Raw genomic sequence first — 23,258 nt, 5'->3', positions numbered from 1 at the left:
CCAGCGGGGCAGGAGCTGGCCCCGCCCTGCGCTCTGTGCACATGTTTCTCCCTCCCACAGCGCTCGCACAGGGCCGAGTGCCCAGAGGCCCTCGGTGAGAGCCACCCTCTGTGTGATGTCCCTTCTGGTGTGCCCCGGCCCCACACTCACCGTCGCCCTCCTTCTCGCCCTCACTCTCCTGGTCGCCTTCGTAGCCAGAGCAGCAGTCCAGGCTCCAGTCAAGGAAGCTGCCCAGCAGCGTCTCCTCCTGGCTGGACAGCTCCGCAGTGGGGGTGGTAACGAAGCTGCCCCTGTCCTCCTGGAGGCTGTTCTCCCGCTTCCTGCAAGGTGGAGAGAGCCCAGGAGACCCAGTCATGGATGGCGGCACTGGGAGGCCAGGCCCTCCACACCTGCCTCTAACACCCGCGTGCATGGGCCTGTCACCACATGCTCCCGAAGTGTCTGCTGCATAGAAAATGCTGGTGAAGCTAGAACAGGTATAAGCCTTTGAGGCAGGGCCAAACTGGAGGACAGCTCAGGCAAACTCAGGCCCCAGGTCTGGGTGTGAAGCCCAGCCCACCCGGCTCAGCTGTGGGGCATGGGCCAACCATCTGGTCCCCTGGAAACCCCTAGGACGATGCCACCTTCCAGTGTTTTGGTTTTTTTTTTTGTTTTTTTTTTTTGAGGTGGTCTTGCTCTGTCGCCCAGGCTAGAGTGCAGTGGTGTGATCTTGGCTCACTGCAACCTCCACCTCCCAGGTTCAAGTGAGTCTCCTGCCTCAGGCTCCTGAGTAGCTGGGACTACAGGTGCCCGCCATCACACCCAGCTAATTTTTGTATTTTTAGTAGAGATGGGGTTTCACCATGATGGCCAGGTTGGTCTCGAACTCCTAATGTCAGGTGATCCACCCGCCTCGGCCTCCCAAAGTGCTGGGATTACAGGCGTGAGCTACCGCGCCCGGCCCCTCTGGTGTTGATTAATAAGGTGCAGGCAGTGCTTAGCCCAGTGCCAGGCAGACTGCATGGAATGGCCTGGCCTTGGGCGGTGCCGACACCCACACCCAACTGGGGTCAAGTCTTGCTCAGGATGGGGCTGGAGGCCAGAGTGTGGGCCTGAGCCTGGGAAAAGCCGCCACACCAGCCGAGCCTTTCCACTTCCTGACCCCAGGGCCTGGTCGGGGGGGGGGGGGGTGGAGAGAGCTACCCCAGTGTCACCCGTGGGAGTCTGTCTCAGAAGACTGATGGGGCTGTGGGGGCCTCTGAGAAGCGGGTTTAACACAGGCTGAGCACAGGGCCAGGGCCAAACCCCCTCCTGGAGTAGCCATGTGTGTCTGCATGGACTTTCCTGGTGATGACCCTGGCCCCAGGGAGTCGGTGTGTGTGTGGAGTGACACAGGAGGGTCAGGTCTCCTGCCTTCTGCACAATGGAAAATGCGGTCACGCTTCTTGGGAAGGAAGCAGCAGCAGGGGCTTCGGCTGCTTCCCCAGGGCTCCACAGGAGTTTAGGTCTCCTGGCAGGAGCCCACTCCCCACACAACGCTCCTGGAGGCAGCCCTGCCTGGTTCTGTATTGACAGGAAAAACCCAGCCACCCAGTGCCTGCCCCTGGGAAGGTTACAGGTGCACATGGTGCTGAGGAGTCACAGGGCCAGCAGCACAGGGAGGGCCCTGTTCATCGGGGCCTTGCAGGATCAGTAGGAGTTCTCCAGGTGGGTGAGGTAGAAAGAGGAAGTTAACTCCAGGAGGAACAGCCAAGGTGCTGAGATAGGAGAGGCGGATAAACAGGTCCACACGGGTGGCAAGGGAAGTGATGGGGATGTGACTCAGGTCACAACTCGAGTGCCGGGAGTGACAGCAGCATCATGGAGCAGAGAAGTCCAGGACGCGCATGACAGGCACGGGCAGGGCTAGAGCCAGGCTGGGCTCCCATGTGCTCGAAACCATCTTCCTCCACAGGGAGCCCAGTCAGAGCGACAGGCAACGGCCTCTGAGGAAGGAGACCTGGAGACAGTGGAGGTTACGCAGGGGCCCGAGGCATGACTGCAGGGCTCCGTCCCAGGGTCACTGTGCTGGGATCTGCTGCTCCCCTGACAAGCCTTGGAGGCCTCTCTGTGTGAGGAAGCGCTGAGGGAACCAGGCCGGCACGAGGATGCCAGCATTGTATGGCGCAGCCAGGATGCATGGTAACTAACCGTTTGGTTCTCCGCCCTGAGGGAGAGCTGAGGAAGGCGTGGATCTCCCCTGTGCTGAGGAAAGTCGGGGGGTCAGGGCTGTCTTGTGTCACTCCTAATGCAGCACACAACTGGCTGTAGCTCAGCACCTGAGGGGAAGCCAGAGTTAGGGGGCGCAGAGGCCCCGAGGGTGAGGCTCGCCCACACCCCAGCACCCCATGAGACGCCCAGGTGGCGGGAGGGAGGCACCTCTTCCTGGCTGATTTCTCCGTAGCGCTTGTCCTCAAATCGCTGCTTCACAGCAGTCAGGGAGACTTGCCTGTAGTCCTTGGGGGCGTCATCGTGGAAGCTGGAACAGAGTCACGTGCAGTGGACATGTGAGGCACCCCCACCCCATTTTTAGACTCAGTTCACTGAAGTGAGCAATGAGAATGCAAAATGGTGCAGTCACTCTGGAATCTGACCTGGCAGTTCCCCGAATGGTTAAACTCAGTCACCAAAGGACCCAGCAATTCCTCTCTAGGTAAAGACCCAGGAAAAAGGAAAAACTATGTCCACACAGAAACCTGTACTAGAATGTTCATGGCAGGACTCTTCACAATAGGCAAAATGTCCACCAGCTGCGGGATGGATAAACACATGTGGTCCATGCAGGGGAATATTATTCAGCCATGAAAAGGAATAAAGCAGGGACACACGCCACAACATGGACAAACCCAGCACACGTTACACCGAGGGAAATCACCTAGACACAAAAGGCCACTTGTCCTATGACTCCATTTATATGGAATGTCCAGAATGGGAAAAATCCATGGACAGAAAGTAGACTACTGGGGGTCATCTAGGGCTGAGGAAGTTGGGGGGAACGGGAGGGTGACAACTGAGGGGTATGTTGTCCCTTTGGGGAAAGTGAAAATGTTGTCAATTTGATTGTTGTGATGACAAGCACAACTGTGTGAATAAATTAAAAGCCCATTAAATCATACAATAAAAGGAAGTTTAGTTTGTAAATAATGTTCTAATTTATCTGGTTTGGAAAAAAAATTAACTTCTTCAGAAGGAAGAGAATAAACGCAGCCTAGAAACAGCTTTTGGTGGCCAGTGTTGGGACGATCTGTGCTCCCCATAAGCAAAGGTGGGTGGGGCGAGACCCATGCGAACCTTTTTACTGTCACCCTCATTCCTTGCCCAGAAGGCACAGGGTCCAGGCACTGCAGGAGAAAGCAGCATGAGCAGCAGCACATGCCAAAGCCTGGGAGATGCCACCAGGTCCCCTGTGGCTGGAGCACAGCATGGGGGGAGAAACAGCAGATGGGCCAGAGAAGGCGCTGCTCAAGGGCATCGAGACCCCCAGGGAGTTCTGATCTCATCCTGGAAGCCAGACAGCGAGGGCCTGGGTGGCGTACACGGGACACGCGTGGGGTGGCTGCCACAGTGTTCCAGGAGGCCGGGCAGCTGCCACGGATAGCTCCAGTCCCCAAGCTGTGAGCGCACGAGGAAAGTGCACTGACGAGGATGCAGGGATGGAGAAGCAGTAGCGGCTGGTGGAGGCCTCAGCTGGGGCACACAAGGCTTCATGCACCACGACCCGCCAGGGCCGGAACAGGCTGTAGGCTGAATCACGCTGGCAGGGGGGTGGCAGGTCAAAGTTGAGATGTGGCCTGAATTCTGGAAGTGGTGAAGTCTCCCAGGAAAGAGTCTGAGGAGTGGCAGAAAGCCAGAATTCCCTGGCCCCTTGCCGGGGTGAGAAGGGAGACCGACACCTAGGCCACATGGCCTAGGGCGGGAAGCTGAGGCCCCAGAGGGAAGGAGGCTCAGCGTAATGCTGGCTGGAGAAAAGCCCACTCGGGCCTGGTGTGGTGCTGCCTGTGGTTTCTGCTACTCGGGAGGCTGACACAAAAGAATCCCTTGGGCCCGGGAGGTCAGGGCTGCAGTGAGCTAGGATGGTGCCCCTGCACTCCAGCCTGGGCCCCCAACTCAACAAAGGAAAAAAAAGCCCACACCACTGAGTCTGCTGGATTTGGCTGAGGAAAAGGAAGTCATGGCAGAAGCGGGGAAGGGAGAGAACAGGGAGTGGGGGTGCCGAGAGGCGGGAGGAGCAAGTCTGTGAGCACAGCTGAGGAGGGGAGAGGGAGATGGCTGGCCGGGTGCAAATTCAGCCCCACGCTTGTCCCTCTCACCCCTCACTGCCATGAGTCCACTCATGGCCCCCGGCCCTGCTGGTCTGCACTGGGCCCTGGCATGGATGCCCCCTTTGCCCTGGACTCAGATGCCCAGGTGACCACAGCTGCGCTCCCTGAAGGGAGCTGCACCCGCCCGCGCCACCTGCCCCGCGCCTGCCTGCTGTTTCTCCCGTCACGACCTGACCTCTGAACTCCCTGTCCTGACCTCTCCCCCAGCGCCTGGCCCACGGTAGGGGCTTCGTGGACTGCATGGAACAAACCAACGTGGGCTGAAGGGAAGCTGCCAGGACGAGTGAAGGGGCTCAGATGTGGCAAGGGCCGGGCCAGGCTCACCAGACAGCAGGGCGGAGGGGCCGGGGCAGGTGGAGGGAAGCCCAGTGGGGCTGAGGCAGACAGGGGGCCGCAGCCAGGCACGACGGCGCAAGGGACCCGCCCGCAGACTCCATCTTCTCAATGAGACAGAGGATAGCTCTATCCCAACGGCTGCATCGGGGCAGAAGCTGTTGTCTCAAGGGAAGGGGAGTATTTTCCCGACTGGGGGCCACGTTGTCTCCGCTGCACTATGAGCTCAGCCACTGCCAGAGCAACAGCAGCTGCAGATGATGTGGAAACCAGTGAGGGTGGCTGCTGCCAAGAAAACCCCATTCACAAAAGCAGCCAGATGCCGCCTGAGGGCCACGGTGTGCCAGCGCCTGAGCTAGATGGCAACTTGACACATGCACAAGTTACCACGGGTCAGGGAGATGCCCTCACTTTTTCTAGTATGTTCTGCTGCCTATGCAATAAGCTTGGGTTGGGAGCAGCTGCTCTCAATGTGAAAAACGTGTGAGATAAGAAAGTCCTGGAACTTTTTTTTTTGAGATGGAGTTTCACTCGTTGCCTGGGCTGGAGTGCAATGGCGCAATCTCGGCTCACCGCAACCTCTGCCTCCCAGGTTCAAATGATTCCCCTGTCTCAGCCTCCTGAGTAGCTGGGATTGCAGGTGCACGCCACCACGCCCAGCTAATGTTTTTTTTTTTTTTTTTTTTAGTAGAGACAGGGTTTTGCCATGTTGACCAGGCTGGTCTCGAACTCCTGACCTTGGTGATCTGCCCGCTTTGGCCTCCCAAAGTGCTGGGATTACAGGTGTGAGCCACCACGCCTGGCCAGTTGTTTTTAGAGACAGTCTTGCTGTCACCCAGGCTGGAGTCCAGTGACGTGATCTCAACTCACTGCAACCTCTGCCTCCTGGGTTCAAGCGATTCTCCTGCCTCAGCCTCCTGAGTAGCTGGAATTATAGGCGTGCACCACCACGCCTGGCTAATTTTTGTATTTTTAGTAGAGGTGGGGTTTCACCATGTTGGCCAGGCTGGTCTCGAACTCCTGACCTCAAATGATCTGCCCGCCTCAGCCTCCCAAAGTGCTGGGGTTACAGGAATGAGCCTCCGCGCCCGGCCAAAACTCACCACTTCTTATGAAGGCTCAAGACGCAAGGAATGAGGTCTTCATAGGAGAATCCAGTGAGGTCCCACAGCTGAGTGGTCCAGGGCTGTGCTGGGGAGGAAAACAGGCCGGGGTGGAGGGGATGGAGGGGACGGAGGGGCCGTGGTGACAGCCGCCTGACCACTCCCACTCTATAGCTCTGTGGGCTCTGCTGTGGAGTTTCTTGGAGCTCAGGGTTGCGATCCTTTTAAAATAGTTTTGAAAAAAACCCATACGTAGGGTGTGCAGGCTCACAGTCAGAAATCTGGGACATACTGAAGCTAGGAGCCGTGCTGTATCTCACCCCCCAAGAAGTAACCAGCACAAACGGATACTGGACTCTTTTCCTCCCCACAGCCTCCTCCTATGTGAGCACCTTCCCCGACACAGGCATCCCTGGGAAGGGCCACTACTTACTCTGCCCATGCGTCAGTCTGGCCAGGAGCAGGGCTGCGGCAGCCAGGCGGGCTGGGGCGTAGGTGGACAGGCTGGTGTGCAGCAGGGAGAGCTCGCAGAGGAAGCTGCACAGGTGCTGGGTTCTCAGCTCCACAGGGACTAGCGTCAGCAGGACCTCCTTGTAATCCACCACAGTGGGGACCTAGACAGCCGGGACGGGGTGTGGGCTCTCAGCGCTCGGGGGCTCCTTGGTGCAGTGCTGCATGCAAGCCCAGCGCAGGGTCTGGCCCGGATGATGTTCACGCCAATGCTGCACGCACAGCGCACCAGCGCAGGTGGCAACACAGGTGGTGACGTGGTGTAACCGTGGCCTCCTGCTCCATGGCTTTGGGCACAGCAGAGACAGCTGCCCTCTGAGTCCATGAGGCCCTCCCACGGCAGGAAAGCTGAATGCCCACCCCCACCCTCCAGCACGCGACAACTAGGATTAATAAGGAAAATGGAACCACTGCTTACTCGAATCTTCCCTTCCAAGGCGGAGACGATCTCGCCCATCATTCTCACCAGGTCCTCGTACTTGTACGTGTTGTCCGTGAGCCATACGGCCTCCCGGATGGTCAGGATCTCTTTACTGATGAACCTGCAACGCAGAGAAGGGGTCTCAGGGCGGAGCTCACTTCCTGGGGCAGGGGTGGGGCAGAGGGACCCAAGGCTTTAGGAGGCCTCAAGGTAGGGAAGGAGCCATGGCTTTGGGCTTTGGTGACAAACAGAGGCTTCATAATGGAGCCAACTGCCTGTGGCTGACAAGGGGCATTTAAAAAAGGGGAGGCCCAGGCAGGAGGACAGCTCAGCCAGGAGTTCGAGACCACCCTGGGCAACAAAGCAAGACCCTATCTCTTCAAAAAGTTAAAAAATAAAAAATTAGCAGAGCATGGTGGCATGTGCCTATAGTCTCAGTTACTTGGGAGGCTGAGGTGGGAGGATTGCTTAAGCCCAGGAAGTTGAGGCTGCAGTGAGCTTTGATTACAACACTGCATTCCAACCTGGGTGACAGAGCAAGACCCTGTCTCAAAAAATCATCATCATCATCATCATAAGGGGGAGGTCAGAAAGTGCTGGAAAGAGGGATGAGAGCCACAAGGCAGACAGAAAGCAGCAGGGCTGTTAGGCAGACTCACAAATGTCTGCAAAAGGCCCAAGTGCCATGAGCATTCAGTTTGCTAAAAGACACCAAGGACAGAGATTTGCCTGTCACGTGACAGCTCTATCAGTGGGGTAGAAATGTTACAGACCCAGAAGGTGGGTGAGCCACCAGATCTAGGAATTGGAGGCAAAGGGTCCAAGGGTTGTTGGAAAGTCTGTGCCCGGCACTGTGTGGCTGCAGGAATCCTGACTGTCCCCAGGCAGTGGTCACCCTGTTCTCTGCTGTCAACCAGCACCAACTATCAGGGAACACGCTGCTCCAGCAGCCCCCCGCAAGGCACCTTCCCCCTGGACTGAGGCCAAGTCCCTTGGCTGCTTTGTCCTAGGGACTCTGCAGGTTGCATGTGTCATTCACTTGACCAAGAGGACAAGAGGCACGGGGACTATGCCTGCCAGCACGGGGGCTGCAGACGCCAAAAAGACGAGATATCAGTGGCCAACGAGAGTCCACTGTGGGGTGTGAGGTGGCTGGTGGGGGCAGGGCACCTCTGAGAGCAGAAGTTGGGGGCAGCTCAGCCTTTAAAACCTTTTTTTTTTGAGACAGAGTTTCCCTCTGTCACCCAGGCTGGATTAGTGCAGTGGCACTATCTCGGCTCACTGCAACCTCCACCTCCCAGGTTCAAGTGATTTTCATGCCTCAGCCTCCCAAGTAGATGGGACCACAGGCGCCCACTACCACGTCTGGCTAATTTTGTTTGTATTTTTATTTTATTTTATTTTTTTGAGACAGAGTCTTGCCCCATTGCTCAGGCTGGAGTGCAATGGTGTAATCTTGGCTCACTGCAACCTCTGCCTCCCGGGTTCAAGCAATTCTCCTGCCTCAGCCTCCTGAGTAGCTGGGATTATAGGCATGCACCACCACGCCCAGCTAATTTTTTGTATCTTTAGTAGAGACAGGGTTTCACCATGTTGCCCAGGCTGGTCTTGAACTCCTGACCTCACGATCCGCCCACATCGGCCTCCCAAAGTGCTGGGATTAGAGGCGTGAGCCACCGTGCCTGGTCTCCAGCTTTATAAAAAAAAAAAAAAAAAAGGATAATAAGGCAGAGTTGATTTGAGGGAGCTGTAGTGATAGTTATATGGACCACTGCAATCAGGGCTTGTGGTTGGGGAAGAAATTGGACTCAGCTCCCTGAAACATTTTTAGCAGTTATTCTCTCACTGCCAGCTGGTTTGCGGCCCAGGAGCTTTGTCGTAGGTTGCAGTGATGGATGTGCGGTCAGTTCCAGGGAGGCGGCCGCCCGACCTCCTCAGTCGTCTCTGGTCGGAAGACCTGGGACGCTGGATTCAGGCCCAAGAGCACATCTGAAGACAGCTCTGGATGCTTGTGGCAGGGTTTGCTCCCTCCTTCCATGGGAATGACACTGCATCGAGCTGGCACACGCAGGCCCAAAGAGACTACACCTCCCAGTTCCCATCTGGTGAGACATGGCCACAAGACTAAGCTCAGTGCAAAGGTGAATGTGGCAGGTACAGGTGTCACAGGGACAAGGGCAGCACCCTAGTTGGTGGCAGAGATTAAGATGGGAGATGGGGCTCCTCTGCTTCCTCGTGAAACAAAAAACATCCCAATGACCTGAGCCTGGACCCTCTGCCTCTGGGTTACCTGTGCAAGAGAGAAAGAAGTCTCTGTAGCTTACACATATGCTGTGTGCAGCCAAGCCTATCCTCACCTACCAGGCTCTACAGAGGAGTCAGTCTGGAAAGCACTTCCTCGGGAAATGCAGACCACGTTGGGGACAGCTGGTTTAGGAAATGCAAAACGTATTGTGAGAATCATTTCCACGTTATTTCCAAAGGCGGAACTAGGGGATCCAGCATTAGTTAAAGGAAAGCAGTGGTCTGATTTGAAAAGGACCGCTGCTGTGTAAGGACGTACCCTGCTGCTGAGAGACACCCACGTAGCTGGAGTGGGCTCTGCAGGGCACCAGTGGGGGACGAAAAACTCTAACTCCAAGAGTGTAGGAAACTCTGGCAACAGAGTCTAGAACCTGACTTCAGAGAAGGGCAGCCAACTGCCACCCTCCCTGATCAGGCATCCTGCTGCCCTCAGGAGCCAGGGGACAGGGCGGTCCAGCCTGTGCCTGCCAGAGTGAGGCCACACTTTGGGTCCTGAGACCGCATGCCAGGACGAATTGCCTGGATGCAGGCACCCCACACAGCAGCCCCCACACACCAAGGGCTGTTCTGCCACCCCTGCCTGCAGAGGGCCCTCAGCTTGGCACTCCATGTCTGACCGGGTGGGATACTCATGGCTCATGAGTCAAGAACCAGTGAGGGCCAGGCGCAGTGGCTCATGCCTGTAATCCCAGCACTTTGGGAGGTCGAGGCGGGCGGATCATTTGAAATCAAGAGTTTGAGACCAGCCTGACCAACATGGTGAAACCCCGTCTCTACTAAAAATACAAAAAAATTAGGTGGGCATGGTGGCGCACGTCTGCAGTCCCAGCTACTCTGGAGGCTGAGGCAGAACCTGGGAGGCGGAGGTTGCAGTGAGCCGAGATTGCACCCCTGCACTCCAGCCTGGGTGACAGAGCAAGACTTGATCTCAACAAAAAAAAAAAAAAAAAAAAAAACCAATGAGGAGCACATGAAGGGCAGGTGACCCTGAACCCAGGAAGGGCCAGCACGTCCCTGCCAGCTGGGCCAAGGGGGCTTCTCACCGGGTGCAGATGACCATGCAGGCGATGCCCAGCAGCTGGAGCCTGTACCGCGGCACCAGCCTCCTCCGCAGGTACCGGTCCACGCACTCCACGGTCAGGTGCAGGCACAGGCTTGTGAAATCCTTCATGGTGGCAACTTCCACCAGCCAGTCGATCAGAATGTACCTGTGGGCAGAGCAGCACGTGGGAACTGGTGGGGGCGTTCTCCGTGTGTTCCTGTCTGCAATTTCAACCCCACCTGTTGGGCCCGACCAAATAACCTGGCTAGCTCTGGAATCATGGGTTTACCCTGGAACCCAGGCTGGAGAGGCCATGTCACAGGAAGCCCGGGAGGCCCCGTGGGTCCCAGCCCCTAAGCAGGCCCCACATCCTTCGACTGTTCCTGGTGCTCCCAAACACAAGCGCTTTGAGACCTCGACCTGGCGCAAAGTGAAAAGTCAGCCCACAGCCGTTGATCTGCCCGCAGTGGATGAACCCTGACCCTCGGGGCATGCAGGTAGCGGGAGAAGGTGGACAGTTGCAAGGGAATGCCACAGGATGCCCCAATATGATAAATGCCTTTCTGAATAGTGTGGAGACACTTGTCTTTTTTTGAAACAGTTTCGCTCTATCACCCAGATTGGAGTTCAGTGGCGTAATCTCAGCTTACTACAAACTCCGCCTCCCGGGTTCAAGCGATTCTCCTGCCTCAGCCTCCCCAGTAGCTGGGATTACAAGCACACACTGCCACGCCTAGCTAATTTTTGTATTTTTTTTTTTTGAGACGGAGTCTCGGTCTGTCACCCAGGCTGGAGTGCAGTGGCACAATCTCAGCTCACTGCAACCTGCACCTCCCGGGTTCAAGTGATTCTCCTGCCTCAGCCTCCTGGGTAGCTGGGATTACAGGCACGTGCCACCACACCCAGCTAATTTTTTGTATTTTTAGTAGAGGTGGGGTTTCACCGTATTTGCCAGGATGGTCTCAATCTTCTGACCTCGTGATCCACCCGCCTTGGCCTCCCAAAGTGCTGGGATTACAGATGGGAGCCACTGCGCCCAGCCTAATTTTTGTATTTTTGGTAGAGACAGGGTTTCACCATGATGGCCAGGCTGGCCTCGAACTCCTGACCTCAGGTGATCTGCTCGCCTCCACTACCCAAAGTGCAGGGATGACAGGTGTAAGCCACTGCGCCCGGCTGTAGACGCTTGTCTTAGAGCAGAGGGGTCAGAGTGAACAGAAAGCGAGAGAGTGGGAGGAAGTGTGATTCTGCTAGACAGGCAACGCAGGTGCCAGGCGTCAGCCCAGACACAATCATCTTCAGAGGTGGAGGGGAGGAGAGGAAGATGGGCCGAGGCGTGAAAAGAAGGACAGAGGAGGAGCAGATCAGCCTCTATTTCCTCCCAGAACAGAGAACATGCAAGAGCCAGGTGTTTAAGGTTTAAACTGGCCTCTACTGTGAACAGACTACAAAGCTTACTCAAAGCAGATGGATTTAACACGCTTAATGATCTGATTTCTAAAAACAACCACTGGGCCAGGCATGGTGGCTCATGCCTATAATCCCAGCACTTTGGGAGGCCAAGGAGGGCAGATCATCTGAGGTCAGGAGTTCAAGAGCAGCCTGGCCAATATGGTGAAACCCTGTCTCTACCAAAAAAACCAAAAATTAAGTAGGCATGGTGGTGCGTACCTGTAGTCCCAGCCACTTGGGAGGCTGAGGTGGGAGAATCGCTTGAACCCAGGAGGCAGAGACTGCAGTGAGCTGAGATCACACCACTACGCTCCAGTCTGGGCAACAGGGTGAGACTCCGTCTCAAAAAAAAAAAAAAAATTAAATTAAAAAAATAAAAATACAAACAGGGCTGGGCACAGTGGCTCACGCGGTCAGGAGTTCAAAACCAGCCTGACCAAGATGGTGAAACCCCGTCTCTACTAAAAATACAAAAATCAGCCAGGCGCAGTGGCAGGCACCTGTAATCCCAGCTACTCGGGAGGCTGAGGCAAGAGAATCGCTTGAACCCATGGGGGCAGAGGTTGCGGTGAGCCGAGATCGTGCCACTGGACTCCAGCCTGGGTGACAGAATGAGACTCTGTCCAAAAATGAAATAAAATAAATTAAAAAAATAAAAATAGGCCAGGCAGGGTGGCTCACGCCTGTAATCCTAGCACTTTGGGAGGCCGAGGTGGGCGGATCACGAGGTCAGGAGATCGAGACCATCACGGATAACACAGTGAAACCCCGTCTCTACTAAAAATACAAAAAAATAGCCGGGCATGGTGGCAGACGCCTGTAGTCCCAGCTACTCGGGAGGCTGAGGCAGGAGAATGGCATGAACCGGGGAGGCAGAGCTTGCAGTGAGCCAAGATCGCGCCACTGCACTCTAGCCTGGGCGACAGAGCGAGACTCCGTCTCAAAATAAATAAATAAATAAATAAAAACAGACCACTGAATTGCATACTTTAAAATGGGGAATGCACCTTCGCTTTATATCAGATGCTGCATCTCTCTGGTAAATAAATTAAAAAAAAATGCCCATACACATAAAATGAATATCAACAAACCAAAAAAAGAGAGCAGACCAAGAAGGTTAGAAGGTGTTATCAGCACATTTCTTCCAACAGAAAGAGGGAAGGGGACTGCATCACCACACGGGCAGCACAGGACTCAACAGCACTACAGCTTGGTGCCATTTTTTAAAAAGATTTTCTTTTTTTTTTTTTTGAGGAGAGTGTCTTGCTCTGTGTCCCAGGCTGGAGTGCAGTGGCACCATCACAGCTCACTGCAGCGTTGAACTCCTGGCCTCAAGTGATCCTGCCACCTTGGCCTTCCAAAGTGCTGAGATTATAGGTATGAGGCACAGCGCCTGGCCAGTGTCATTTAATATAGGGGAAAGGGGTGCTACATCCCTAAGCCTGTGTATCAGTACGCATGTGTGAATGCGTGTGTGTTTGTCAGAAAGGGACATCAGGCCTCTCCGGAGAAGGGATGATAATTCTTTTTTTTTTTTTTTTTTCATAGAGATGGGGTTGGTCTCAGACTGTTGGGCTTAAGCGATCCTCCCTCCTCAGTGTCCCAAAGTGCTAGGATTGGCCAGGCATGGTGGCTCATGACTATAATCCCAGCACTCTGGGAGGCTGAGGTGGGCAGATCACTTGAGGTCAGGAGTTCGAGACCAGCCTCGTCAAAATGGTGAAACCCTGTCTCTACTAAAAATACAAAAATTAGTCAGATGTCATGACACATGGCTGTAATCCCAGCTAATCAAAAGGCTGAGGCAGGAGAATCATTGGAACCTGGGAGGTGGAGGTTGCAGTGAGCCAAGATCACACCCTCTCTGTGATTCGGTGGTCAGCATGGCAGCTGCCCCGGACGGCAGGGCTCCCAAGGGCCACTGAGTTTCACATGACATGTTGATGCTTGCAAAGACTGGCCATAAAGAAGAGGCTGTGTCTCAGCTTTGGGAATTGGGAATATGAATCTCATCATCTCAGAAAGATGTTTAAGATGTTCAATGGAGGCTGCGAGCGGCAGCTCACACCTGTAATCTCAGCACTTTGGGAGGCCAAGGTGGGCAGATTGCTTGAGGCCAGGAGTTTGAGACCAGCCTGGCCAACATGGCAAAACCCCATCTCTACAAAATATACAAAAATTAGCCAGGTGTGGTGCCTGTAGTCCTACTTGGGGGACTGAGGCAGGAGAAAGGCTTGAGCCCAGGAGGCGGAGGCTACAGCGAGCCGAGATCACACCACTGCACTCCACCCTGGGTGACAGACAGCCTATCTCAAAAAAAAAAAAAAAGATGTTCAACGTGTTCTGTGGCTTAAAAAAGATCACTGCACCGTGGGAGGCTGGGGCAGGAGGGTCGCTTGAGCCCAGGAGTTCAAGACTAGCCTGGGCAACACAGTGATACCCTGTCTCTACTAAAAATACAACAATTAGCTGTGCGTGATGGTGTGCATCTGTAGTCCCAGCTACTCAGGAGGGTAAGGTGGGAGGATCACTTGAGCTTGGGAGGCGGAGGCTGCAGTGAGCTGAAATCATGCCACTGCACTCTGGCCTGGGTGACAGAGCCAGACCCTGTCTCAAAAAAAAAAGGTGGCTGGGCGTGGTGGCTCACACCTGTAATCCCAGCACTTTGGGAGGCTGAGGCGGGCGGATCACAAGATCGGGAGATCAAGACCATCCTGGCTAACATGGTGAAACCCCATCTCTACTAAAAATACAAAAAATTAGCCAGGTGTGGTGGTGGGTGCCTGTTAGTCCCAGCTACTCGGAAGGCTGAGGCAGCAGAATTGCTTGAACCCAGGAGGCGGAGATTGCAGTGAGCTGAGATCACACCACTGCACTCCAGCCTGGGCGACAGAGAGAGACTCCATTTCAAAAAAAAGGGTGATAAGGGAACTCTATGCCGCCGTGTCACAGGTAACTGGCGTTAAGAGGAAAGGGTTCCCTTCCCCTGGAGGCTGGCTGCCGCACCGCTCTGATTAGAAGTCCCGGCCTGAATGCCTCACCTCATTGTGTCATTGAGTCCCTTCTGCACGGAGAAGACTTGCTGTTTACTGACAGCCTGGGAAGCCTGAAATAGCTGGCAGACGATCTCATTGGAAGCTCTCACCTCCAGTCCAAGCTGGTTTGCATTTGCACAGGCTTTGGCTAAAGACAGCTGAGGAAGAAAAGACAAACATGAGCGTGAGGCAGCAGCCGTGTTGCAGTTTTCCATTTCTGAAGCAAAGGGCCATTCAGGCAGCAAATGCATGTGGACACACTGCCCTACTTAACTTAAACCTTCGCAAGCTTCGGGAACGAGGATGGCTCAGGTTTTAATTATTATTCTTTTTTGAATAAGTAATAGATGACATGAGAAAAGATATATAATGAAATGTCAGTGGCCTTTCCACCGTGGCTCAGGTCTCAGTTTCTTACATGGTTAATGCCTGGCGCAGCTGTGTTAAGTCTCTGGCCACATGCCCCAGTGCTCTCCGAAAGGCTTCTGCCAATGTTTACACCCAGGAATAGGAGCACCTGCTTCATCACAGCTTCATACCAGCAAACACTGTGATTATTAAAAACAGCTATTTTCAGAAGTTACCAGCTAGCCACTCAAAAACAGATATATATATATATATATATAAAATTAAGGGCCGGGCGCAGTGGCTCAAGCCTGTAATCCCAGCACTTTGGGAGGCTGAGGCAGGCAGATCACGAAGTCAGGAGATCCAGACCATCCTGGCTAACATGGTGAAACCCTGTCTCTACTAAAAATACAAAAAAATTAGCCGGGCGTGGTGGTGCAATGCCTGTAGTCCCAGCTACTTGGGAGGCTGAGGCACGAGAATGGCATGAACCCGGGAGGCGGAGCTTGTGGTGAGCTGAGACTGTGCCACTGCGCTCCAGCCTGGGCGACAGAACAAGACTCTGTCAAAAAAAAAAAAAAGAAAAAAAAAAAAAAAATATATATATATATATAAAATTTGCTAATATCATGAGCCCAAAATATCTCATTTAAAAGTGCACTCTTATGACTAGTAGTAAGGTTGAACATTCCAATTTCTAACCACTTGAGTTTATTTCCTATTTTTATTTATTTATTATTAATTTTCTTTTGGCCAGGTGCGGTGGCTCACTCCTGTAATCCCAACACTTTGGGAGGCCGAGGAGGGCAGATTACTTGAGGTCAGGAGTTTTAGACCAGCCTGGCAAACATGGTGAAACCCTGCCTCTACTAAAAATACAAAAATTACCTGGGTGTGGTGGCAGGCGCCTATAGTCCCAGCTACTCAGAAGGCTTGAACTCAGGTGTCAGAGGTTGCAGTGAGCTGAGATCGCACCACTGTGCCCTAGCCTGGGCAACAGAGAGAGAACTCCTGGCTTCAAGTGATCCTCCTGCCTCAGCCTCCCAAAGTGTTGGGATTATAAATGTGAGCCACTGTGCTTGGCCGTATTTCCTCTTTTTTGACAACTGAGGCCCCTTGAACTTCCACCAGAGTCTTCCTATTCTTATTGATTACTCTGAGTTTCCAACAGAACTACATTGTTGCATTTCTTGTAAACAATTTTTTTGTTGAGATAGGGTCTCCCTCTGTAGCCCAGGCTGAAGTGCAGTGTTGCGATCATGGCTGTCTGCAGCTTTGACCTCCCAGGCTCAAGTGATCCTCCTGCCTCAGCCTCCTGAGTAGCTGGACTACAAGGCACACGCCACCACATCCAGCTAATTTTTTTTTTTTTTTTTTTGAGATGGAGTATCGCTCTGTTGCCAGGCTGGAGTGCAGTGGCACAATCTCGGCTCACTGTAACTTCCTCCTCCTGGGTTCAAGCAATTCTCCTACCTCAGCCTCCCGAGTAGTTAGGACTCTAGGCATGTGCCACCAGGCCCAGCTAATTTTTTTTGTATTTTTAGTAAAGACGGGCTTTCACCACGTTGGCCAGGGTGGTCTCGATCTCTTGACCTCGTGATCCGCCCGCCTCAGCCTCCCAAAGTGCTGGGATTACAGGCACGAGCCACTTGCACCCAGTCCATCCAGCTAATTTTAAAATTTTTTGTCGAGATGGGGTCTCACTATGTCGCCAGGGCTGGTCTTGAACTCCTGGGCTCAAGCGATCCTCCCAACTCAACATCCTAAAGTGCTGGGATTGCAGGCGTGAGCCATGATGCCTGGCCTTCTTGTAAATCTGTTGACTGGCTTTTTGGATGTGAACACCACAATGTGCTATGACACCTCGGGCTGGGCCATTATCAATTTGTAATTTCGTCCCTAGCATTTGAGCACAGATCACTCTGCCACCCACTTGGTGGGGTGACAAGAACAAGCTTCTATCCATTTGGTAAATAGGGGCTTTCTTTGATTTGTCCTGACAACTTTTTTTTACTTCAGACAGAGTCTTACTCTGTCGCCCAGGCTGGAGTGTAGTGATACTGCAACCTCTGCCTCCCAGGTTCAAGCGATTCTCCTGCCTCAACCTCCTGAGTATCAGGCGCCTGCCACCATGCCCAGCTAATTTTTGTATTTTTAGTAGAGACGGTTTCACCATGTCGGCCAGGCTGGTTTCGAACTCCTGACCTCAGGTCATCTGCCCACCTTGGCCTCCCAGAATGCTGGGATTTCAGATGTGAGCCACCGCACCTGGCCCTAACAACTTAATTTATAGCTGTGAGGGGAGAGTCTACCAATGCTTGATTTCCTCCCTCTAGCCCTGGATGACTTGGTGACCAGGTGACATAACAAGCAAGGTGCTAACAGGAAGAGGAAGCAGGAAGGGACTCTACACGCCCCTCTGCTCTCAAGCAGCCTCAAGTTTTGTTATCAAGATCAGTTCTACCTATGGGACAACTTTCAAGAATGGCACAAATTTTGACAGCAGCTATAGCTCACAAGCATTTGAAAATTAAGAGGTTGGCTGGCTGAGAGGCAAGGGTGGATGGGCAGAGATGAATAACGCATTTCCCAGCTCTTATCACTGTGTACCTGTCCTTTAAGACCAGTTCCAGTGCTGAACCGATCTTAGGGTGTCCCTCAATCCCGGCCTCCCATGTGGGAGCCCAGATGGTCCTGCTCCAAGGCTGGAGGGAGAAAGGCCAGCTCCCCACTTCATCCCAGCCCCGCACCTCACCTGCGCTTCCCAGCAGCCTTTGGCAGCGTAGTCCCTGAGTTTCCGGAAACTGTGGAGGCATCGCCCAGGATCTGACACCTGTTAACGGGAGAAGACCACCGAGACTTTATACAACTGTGTCTCGGGAGGAACTCAGAATCAAGACCCAGAAGGGCCGACACTACCCTAACTTCCCACCTCTTCTCTCTCAAATGGTGGGAGTCATTTTTGGGGGTGCCAAGAGTAGCCGACTGATCAGTGCCTCCCGGAGGCTGAGAGACCGGGAGCAGCAAGAGCGACCTCCCTTTTGCGGACAGAACTGCATCCAAGGACCAGCATCAACTACGCCTTTGTCCAGCGTAACTCCCCCCAACCCAGAGCAGGCTCCACTCACATCTGTCCTCCTGTCGCTTTCCCAGAGGAGGTAGGAGCTGGCCAGACATCCCTGATGAGCAGCCTCCTCAAACAAGTCATGGGCCTGCTGCTGCTTCTCTTCATCCTAGAATAAATCCCAGCAGAGTTCATTCTTCCCTTATTCTCTTTTTTATTTTTATTTTTTGAGACAGTTTCACTCGTCGCCCAGGTTGGAGTGCAATGGCGCCATCTTGGCTCACTGCAACCTCCGCCTCCTGGGTTCAACCAATTCTCCTGCCTCAGCCTCCTGAGTAGCTGGGATTACAGGAGCCCACCATCATGCCCGGCTAATTTTTGTATTTTTAGTAGGGACAAGGTTTCACCATGTTGGCCAGGCTGGTCTCAAAATCCTGGCCTCAGGTGATCCACCCACCTCGGTCTCCCAAAGTGCTGGGATTACAGGCATGAGCCACTGTGCCTGGCTGGTTTTTTTGTTGTTGTTGAGGCAGAGTCTCCCTCTGTCACCCAGGCCAAAGTATAGTGGCACGATCTTGGCTAACTAAAACCTCAGCTTCCCGGGTTCAAGCAACTCTCATGCCTCAGCCTCCCAAGTAGCTAGGATTACAGGTGCCCACCACCACGCCCGGCTAATTTTTGTGTTTTTCAGTAAAGACGTGGTTTCAACACATTGGCCAGGTTGGTCTCAAACTCCTGACCTCAGGTGATCCCCCCGCCTCGGCCTCCCAAGGTGCTGGGATTACAGGCATGCGCCACCATGACCGGCCCTTATTCTTTACTTGATGTTCAGTCACTCTACTCACCATCTTCCTCCTTTTCCATACTTTTTTTTTTTTTCTGAGACTGAGTCTCACTCTGTTTCCAGGCTGGAATGCAGTGGTGCAATCTCGGCTCACTGCAACCTCCGCTTCCCAGGTTCAAGCAATTCTCCCTGCCTCAGCCTCCTGAGTAGCTGGGATTATAGGCACCTGCCACCACGCCCAGCTAATTTTTGTGTTTTTTAGTAGAGACGTGGTTTTACCATTTTGGCCAGGCTGGTCTCGAACTCCTGACCTCAGGTGATCCACTCACTTTGGCCTCCTAAAGTGCTGGGATTACAGGCATGAGCCACCGTGCCCGGCCCCTATACTCTTAAGTGGTAACACACGTTGCTCTGAGCTTTAATAAAATGCGTTATCTAATTCATAGCAGAAATGACTTCTCTACAGAGACACCACTCCAAAGCCAGAGAGGAACATGAACTCAAGAGCTCCTGGCCACAAAAGCCCTGCTCTCTTCCTGGAAGGGTTTACATTTGGGCTGGGCCTGCGGGATCCCTGGTTCAGCTCTGCACCACCAAAGGCCTGCCCTTCTCAACTGCTGCCAAAGGAACTGCCCTCAACTGCCAGGAGAGTGGTGGTGGCCCTTAGTGGTGGCTCTCAAGGCTTCTCCTCAGTGTCCCTCTCTGATGCGTTTGCCAGCCCTGTCACTAGAAGCAACCATGTTCCCTCAATTTGCTGCAAAGGGGGTTTACGGATCACAAAGCCCATTAGGACTTCAAGAGCAGAGAGGTCCATGTGAGCAGGAGAGGCCCACCAGGAGCAGGGCCAGCAGACGAGCGAGCATGGAGGTTCGATGCCTCCTTGAGATCTGCTCTGCAGTTCTCACTGTCCCCCACTCCCCCGCCAGGCAGGTCATGGAGCCAGGATCGGAGCCCGTGGCCAGGCCCACATGTGCCCCCTGGCTTCTCCAGCTAGGCCTTTCTGGGCAAGGCTTGCCTTTTGTTTTGGGCCTTGGACACCCCCTCTGCTGCTTTTCACTTCCAGGATCTTGGCTAGGGATGTATCAAACACAAAGTCCCAGTACAGAGAACAATTTGACTCACCTCGAACAGACTCAGCACTCTGCCCAAGCAGTGCAATATGGATGCTTTGTGAGTCTTTAAAAAAAGGAGAAAGAAGTGTGATTTCCAGCAGAGAGAACTGTCCGGGGGCCACCGCTCCCTTGTCTGTGTTTGGGTCCCAAGCCCATGGCCCTGCTCTCTGGCCCTCCCTCCCCCGCAGAGGGCCACTCCCAGATTTCAGTCTTTTTTTTTTAAATGGAAACAGGGTCTCGCTCTGTCACCCAGGCTGGAGTGCATTGGCGTAGTCACAGCTCATTGCAAGCTCAATCTCCCAGGCTCAAGCGATCCTCCCACCTCAGCCTCCTGAGTAGCTGGGACTGTAGGTATGCACCACCACCCCTGGCTAAGTTTTTTGTATTTTTTGTAGAGACGAGGTTTCATCATGTTGCCCAGACTGGCCTCGAACTCCTGGCCACAAGCAATTCTCCGGCCTCAGTCTCCCAAAGTGCTAGGATGACAGGCGTGAGCCACCGCACCTGGCCGGATTTGTGTCTTGAGCTCCAACTGCCCCATGCAGCCTCAGCCCCATGTTTCCAGCTGTCAGCACGTGTACCCAGAATTCCACAGCCCACCCTGGCTCTCAGGCTTCCTCCTCTGTGCCAGCTAATTTCCAGATGCGTTCCCCATATCTGCACTCTCAGTTTTCTGCACCTTCACTTCCCTTAGGCTCCTGACTTTCCAGGGTCCAGGATCTACCCTTGGGGTCCTCCTGTGTCCTGGGACCCTGCAGGTGGCCTCGCTGGTGCTGCCCCTCACCCAGACTCACCCTCTGCAGCTGGCACTCTGCCCTGAGGCTCTCGTGAACCACGGCCTTGCAGCAGCTTCCGCTCACCGACCACGGAGGGCGGATGAAGAGCCAGATGAAAGGCGCGGCTCCCACATTCAGCCGCTCAGCGAGACTGAAGAAGCGAGAGGCCTTCAGGCCATTCACTTCTGCACGGGCCTCATCAGACACAGACACTGTGGGGACAGACAGGACAGAGCCTAGGGATGTCTCTTAGGGACGGAATGTGGAAAGCTCTCCATGGTCTTGGTGGAAAGTGTAATGCCTGAAGCCCACCAAAATGCAAAGCAGCTAGTGTTTCAGGAGAGAAGAGCCCTCCAGGATGGGGGCACCTGTCTTTTCTCCCCCTACTTCGTTAATGTCTAGAACAGGTGGGTCATTGTGATCAATGACCCTGTTGTGGTCCTCCCGGAAGCCTGGATTCTGAAGGTCAGGGGAAGGAGATCCCGCGACACTTCATGTCCCACCCTCCCTCCAGCTGGGAACCACCACCTGACCCCTGGTAATGGGTCCAGGGCAGGGGTGGGGGTTCTTTTTGGGACGAGGAGAATATTCTAAAATTAGACAGTGGCAGTGGCTGCACAACCCTGTGAATATACTAAAAAAACCACAGAACTGCATGCTTTAGATGGGTGAACTGTATGGTGTGTGGATTTTGTCTGGGAACTGCTCTCTGATGGGAGGGTAGGGGTAGGACCTCAGCTCCCCTGATTCTGGAGGAGGGTGTTGCTCATGGTCCCTGTCAGTCACCACAATTCTGCTAGCTGGCCAAGGGTAGGGACTCTCTCCCAGCAAGACACCAGATCGTTCAGAAGTAGAAATGTGGGAGGCTATATCCCAGTCTTTATTTGTTTTGAGAGCTGGGACAGATCGTGGGCTCGTTCCTTGGGGTGCTGGGCAGATAAGCAGTAACTGGTAGAAGAAAAGGCTGCGCAAGTTTCTTTCAAGGAGCACCTGGCCTCTGGGGATGAAGGGATGCAGGCACCAGGCCAGCTCTAACCTGCCTGTACCTGCTTCCCGTTTAGAAGCTTGGCTCTGTGTTACAGGGCACGCTGAACTCTGTCTCAAGAGTTCTAAGAGGATGGCCGAGGAGAGGGCCAGCATCCACAGGCAGGTCTGCGTGCCCACGGTGCAGAGGGCGGGAGCCCGAACAGCCCCCATGCTGAGGCTCTGGCTCAGTCACTCTTTGCCAACTGAAATTAAAGGGTTTGCTAAAACAAGAGGTGACTCTCATAACCTACAAAGTCAGAGTATCATTAGCAGGTCCCTCAGCAGGGTACATCTGGGCACGAGCTCCTGAGAGGGAATGGGGAGGCACGCCATTGGATAGAGCAAGGACAGCGACTGAACTGCTAACACGGGGACCACCTCTTCATAGGGCCAAAGGCTCACGCTTATCTAAAGCGCCAACATGCAGGTGGGGTGAGGACTTACGGCCTTCATTGTAGAGGTAGGCTATGCCCAGCTTCACAGCAGCTTCGAAATTCCCCTTTTCGGCAGCCCTGAAACATTAAGAACATAAAACATCACAATATTTTATGCCACAAAGGTTATGAAGTACCACAGCACTTGAAGAAGTCAGAATACTTGTTCCCCGAATCGAATATATATATACATATATATGTGTGTGCATATATATATATCTCTATCTATCTATCTGAGACAGGGTCTTGCTCTGTTGCCCAGGCTGGAGTGCAGTGGTGCGATCACAGCTCACTGCAGCCTCAACCTCCTGGGCTTAAGTCATTCTCACACCCCGCCCTCCCAAGTAGCTAGGACCATAGGCATGTGCCACCACGCTCAGCTAGTCAAAAAAAAAATGTTCTTTTCTAGAGACAGGGTCTTGCTATGTTGCCCAGGCTAGTCTTAAATTCCAGACCCAAGCGATCCTCCTGCCTCGGTCTTACAAAGTGCTGGGATTATAGGTTTGAGCCATCATGCCTGGCCCTAGAACATTTCTTTTTTTTTTCTTTTCTTTTTTTTTTTTTTTGAGATGGAGTCTGCTCTGTCGCCCAGGCTGGAGCGCAGTGGTGCAATCTCGGCTCACTGCAAGCTCCGCCTCCCAGGTTCACGCCATTCTCCTGCCTCAACCTCCCGAGTAGCTGGGATGACAGGCGCCCGCCACCACGCCCAGCCGAACATTTGTTAATATCTTGTAGTGAAATATGAATTATCCATTACATGCTACGAGATGAACCTTGAAAACATCAGGGTCTGTGAAAGAAGCCAGCCACAGAAGACTACGTGTTGCATGATTCCATGTGAAATCCTCACAAAAGGCAAATCCAGAGAGACAGAAAATCAATTAGGGGTTGTCTAGAGTTTCCAGGATTGTGGGGAAAATGGGAAGTAACTGCTGATGGGGACAAGCTTTCTTCTTGGGGTAAGGAGAATGTTCTAAAGTTAAGTACTGGTGATGTCTGTACAACTCTCAGAATACTAAAACCCAGTGAGTTAAACATTTTATTTATTTATTTACTTATTTATTTATTTTGAGACGGAGTCTCGCTCTGTTGCTCAGGCAGGAGTGCAGTGGCGTGATCTCGGCTCACCGCAACCTCTGCCTCCTGGGTTCAAGCGATTCTCCTGCCTCAGCCT

General features: G+C 53.5%; 1 protein-coding gene across 1 annotated transcript in view; it reads right to left on the bottom strand.

Moving 5' to 3' along the window:
- Positions 1-23,258, bottom strand: part of CCNF (cyclin F) — a 31,562-nt gene that overhangs the window by 3,111 nt on the left and 5,193 nt on the right. The window contains exons 4-16 of the mRNA XM_054454827.2: positions 22,095-22,162; positions 20,643-20,836; positions 19,859-19,912; positions 18,017-18,121; positions 17,644-17,721; positions 14,547-14,698; positions 10,055-10,219; positions 6,705-6,828; positions 6,210-6,390; positions 5,777-5,864; positions 2,398-2,497; positions 2,170-2,297; positions 151-320 (exon numbers count right to left, since the gene is read on the bottom strand). Coding sequence (XP_054310802.1) covers positions 151-320; positions 2,170-2,297; positions 2,398-2,497; positions 5,777-5,864; positions 6,210-6,390; positions 6,705-6,828; positions 10,055-10,219; positions 14,547-14,698; positions 17,644-17,721; positions 18,017-18,121; positions 19,859-19,912; positions 20,643-20,836; positions 22,095-22,162 — 1,607 coding nt within the window. The remainder of the gene's footprint in view (positions 1-150; positions 321-2,169; positions 2,298-2,397; positions 2,498-5,776; positions 5,865-6,209; positions 6,391-6,704; positions 6,829-10,054; positions 10,220-14,546; positions 14,699-17,643; positions 17,722-18,016; positions 18,122-19,858; positions 19,913-20,642; positions 20,837-22,094; positions 22,163-23,258) is intronic.

This window comes from Pongo pygmaeus, chromosome 18 (genome assembly GCF_028885625.2).
Source record: "Pongo pygmaeus isolate AG05252 chromosome 18, NHGRI_mPonPyg2-v2.0_pri, whole genome shotgun sequence".
In the NCBI taxonomy this organism is placed as follows: domain Eukaryota; kingdom Metazoa; phylum Chordata; class Mammalia; order Primates; family Hominidae; genus Pongo; species Pongo pygmaeus.
Note: the sequence above shows the minus strand (reverse complement) of the source record. Positions and strands in the feature narration are given on the sequence as shown.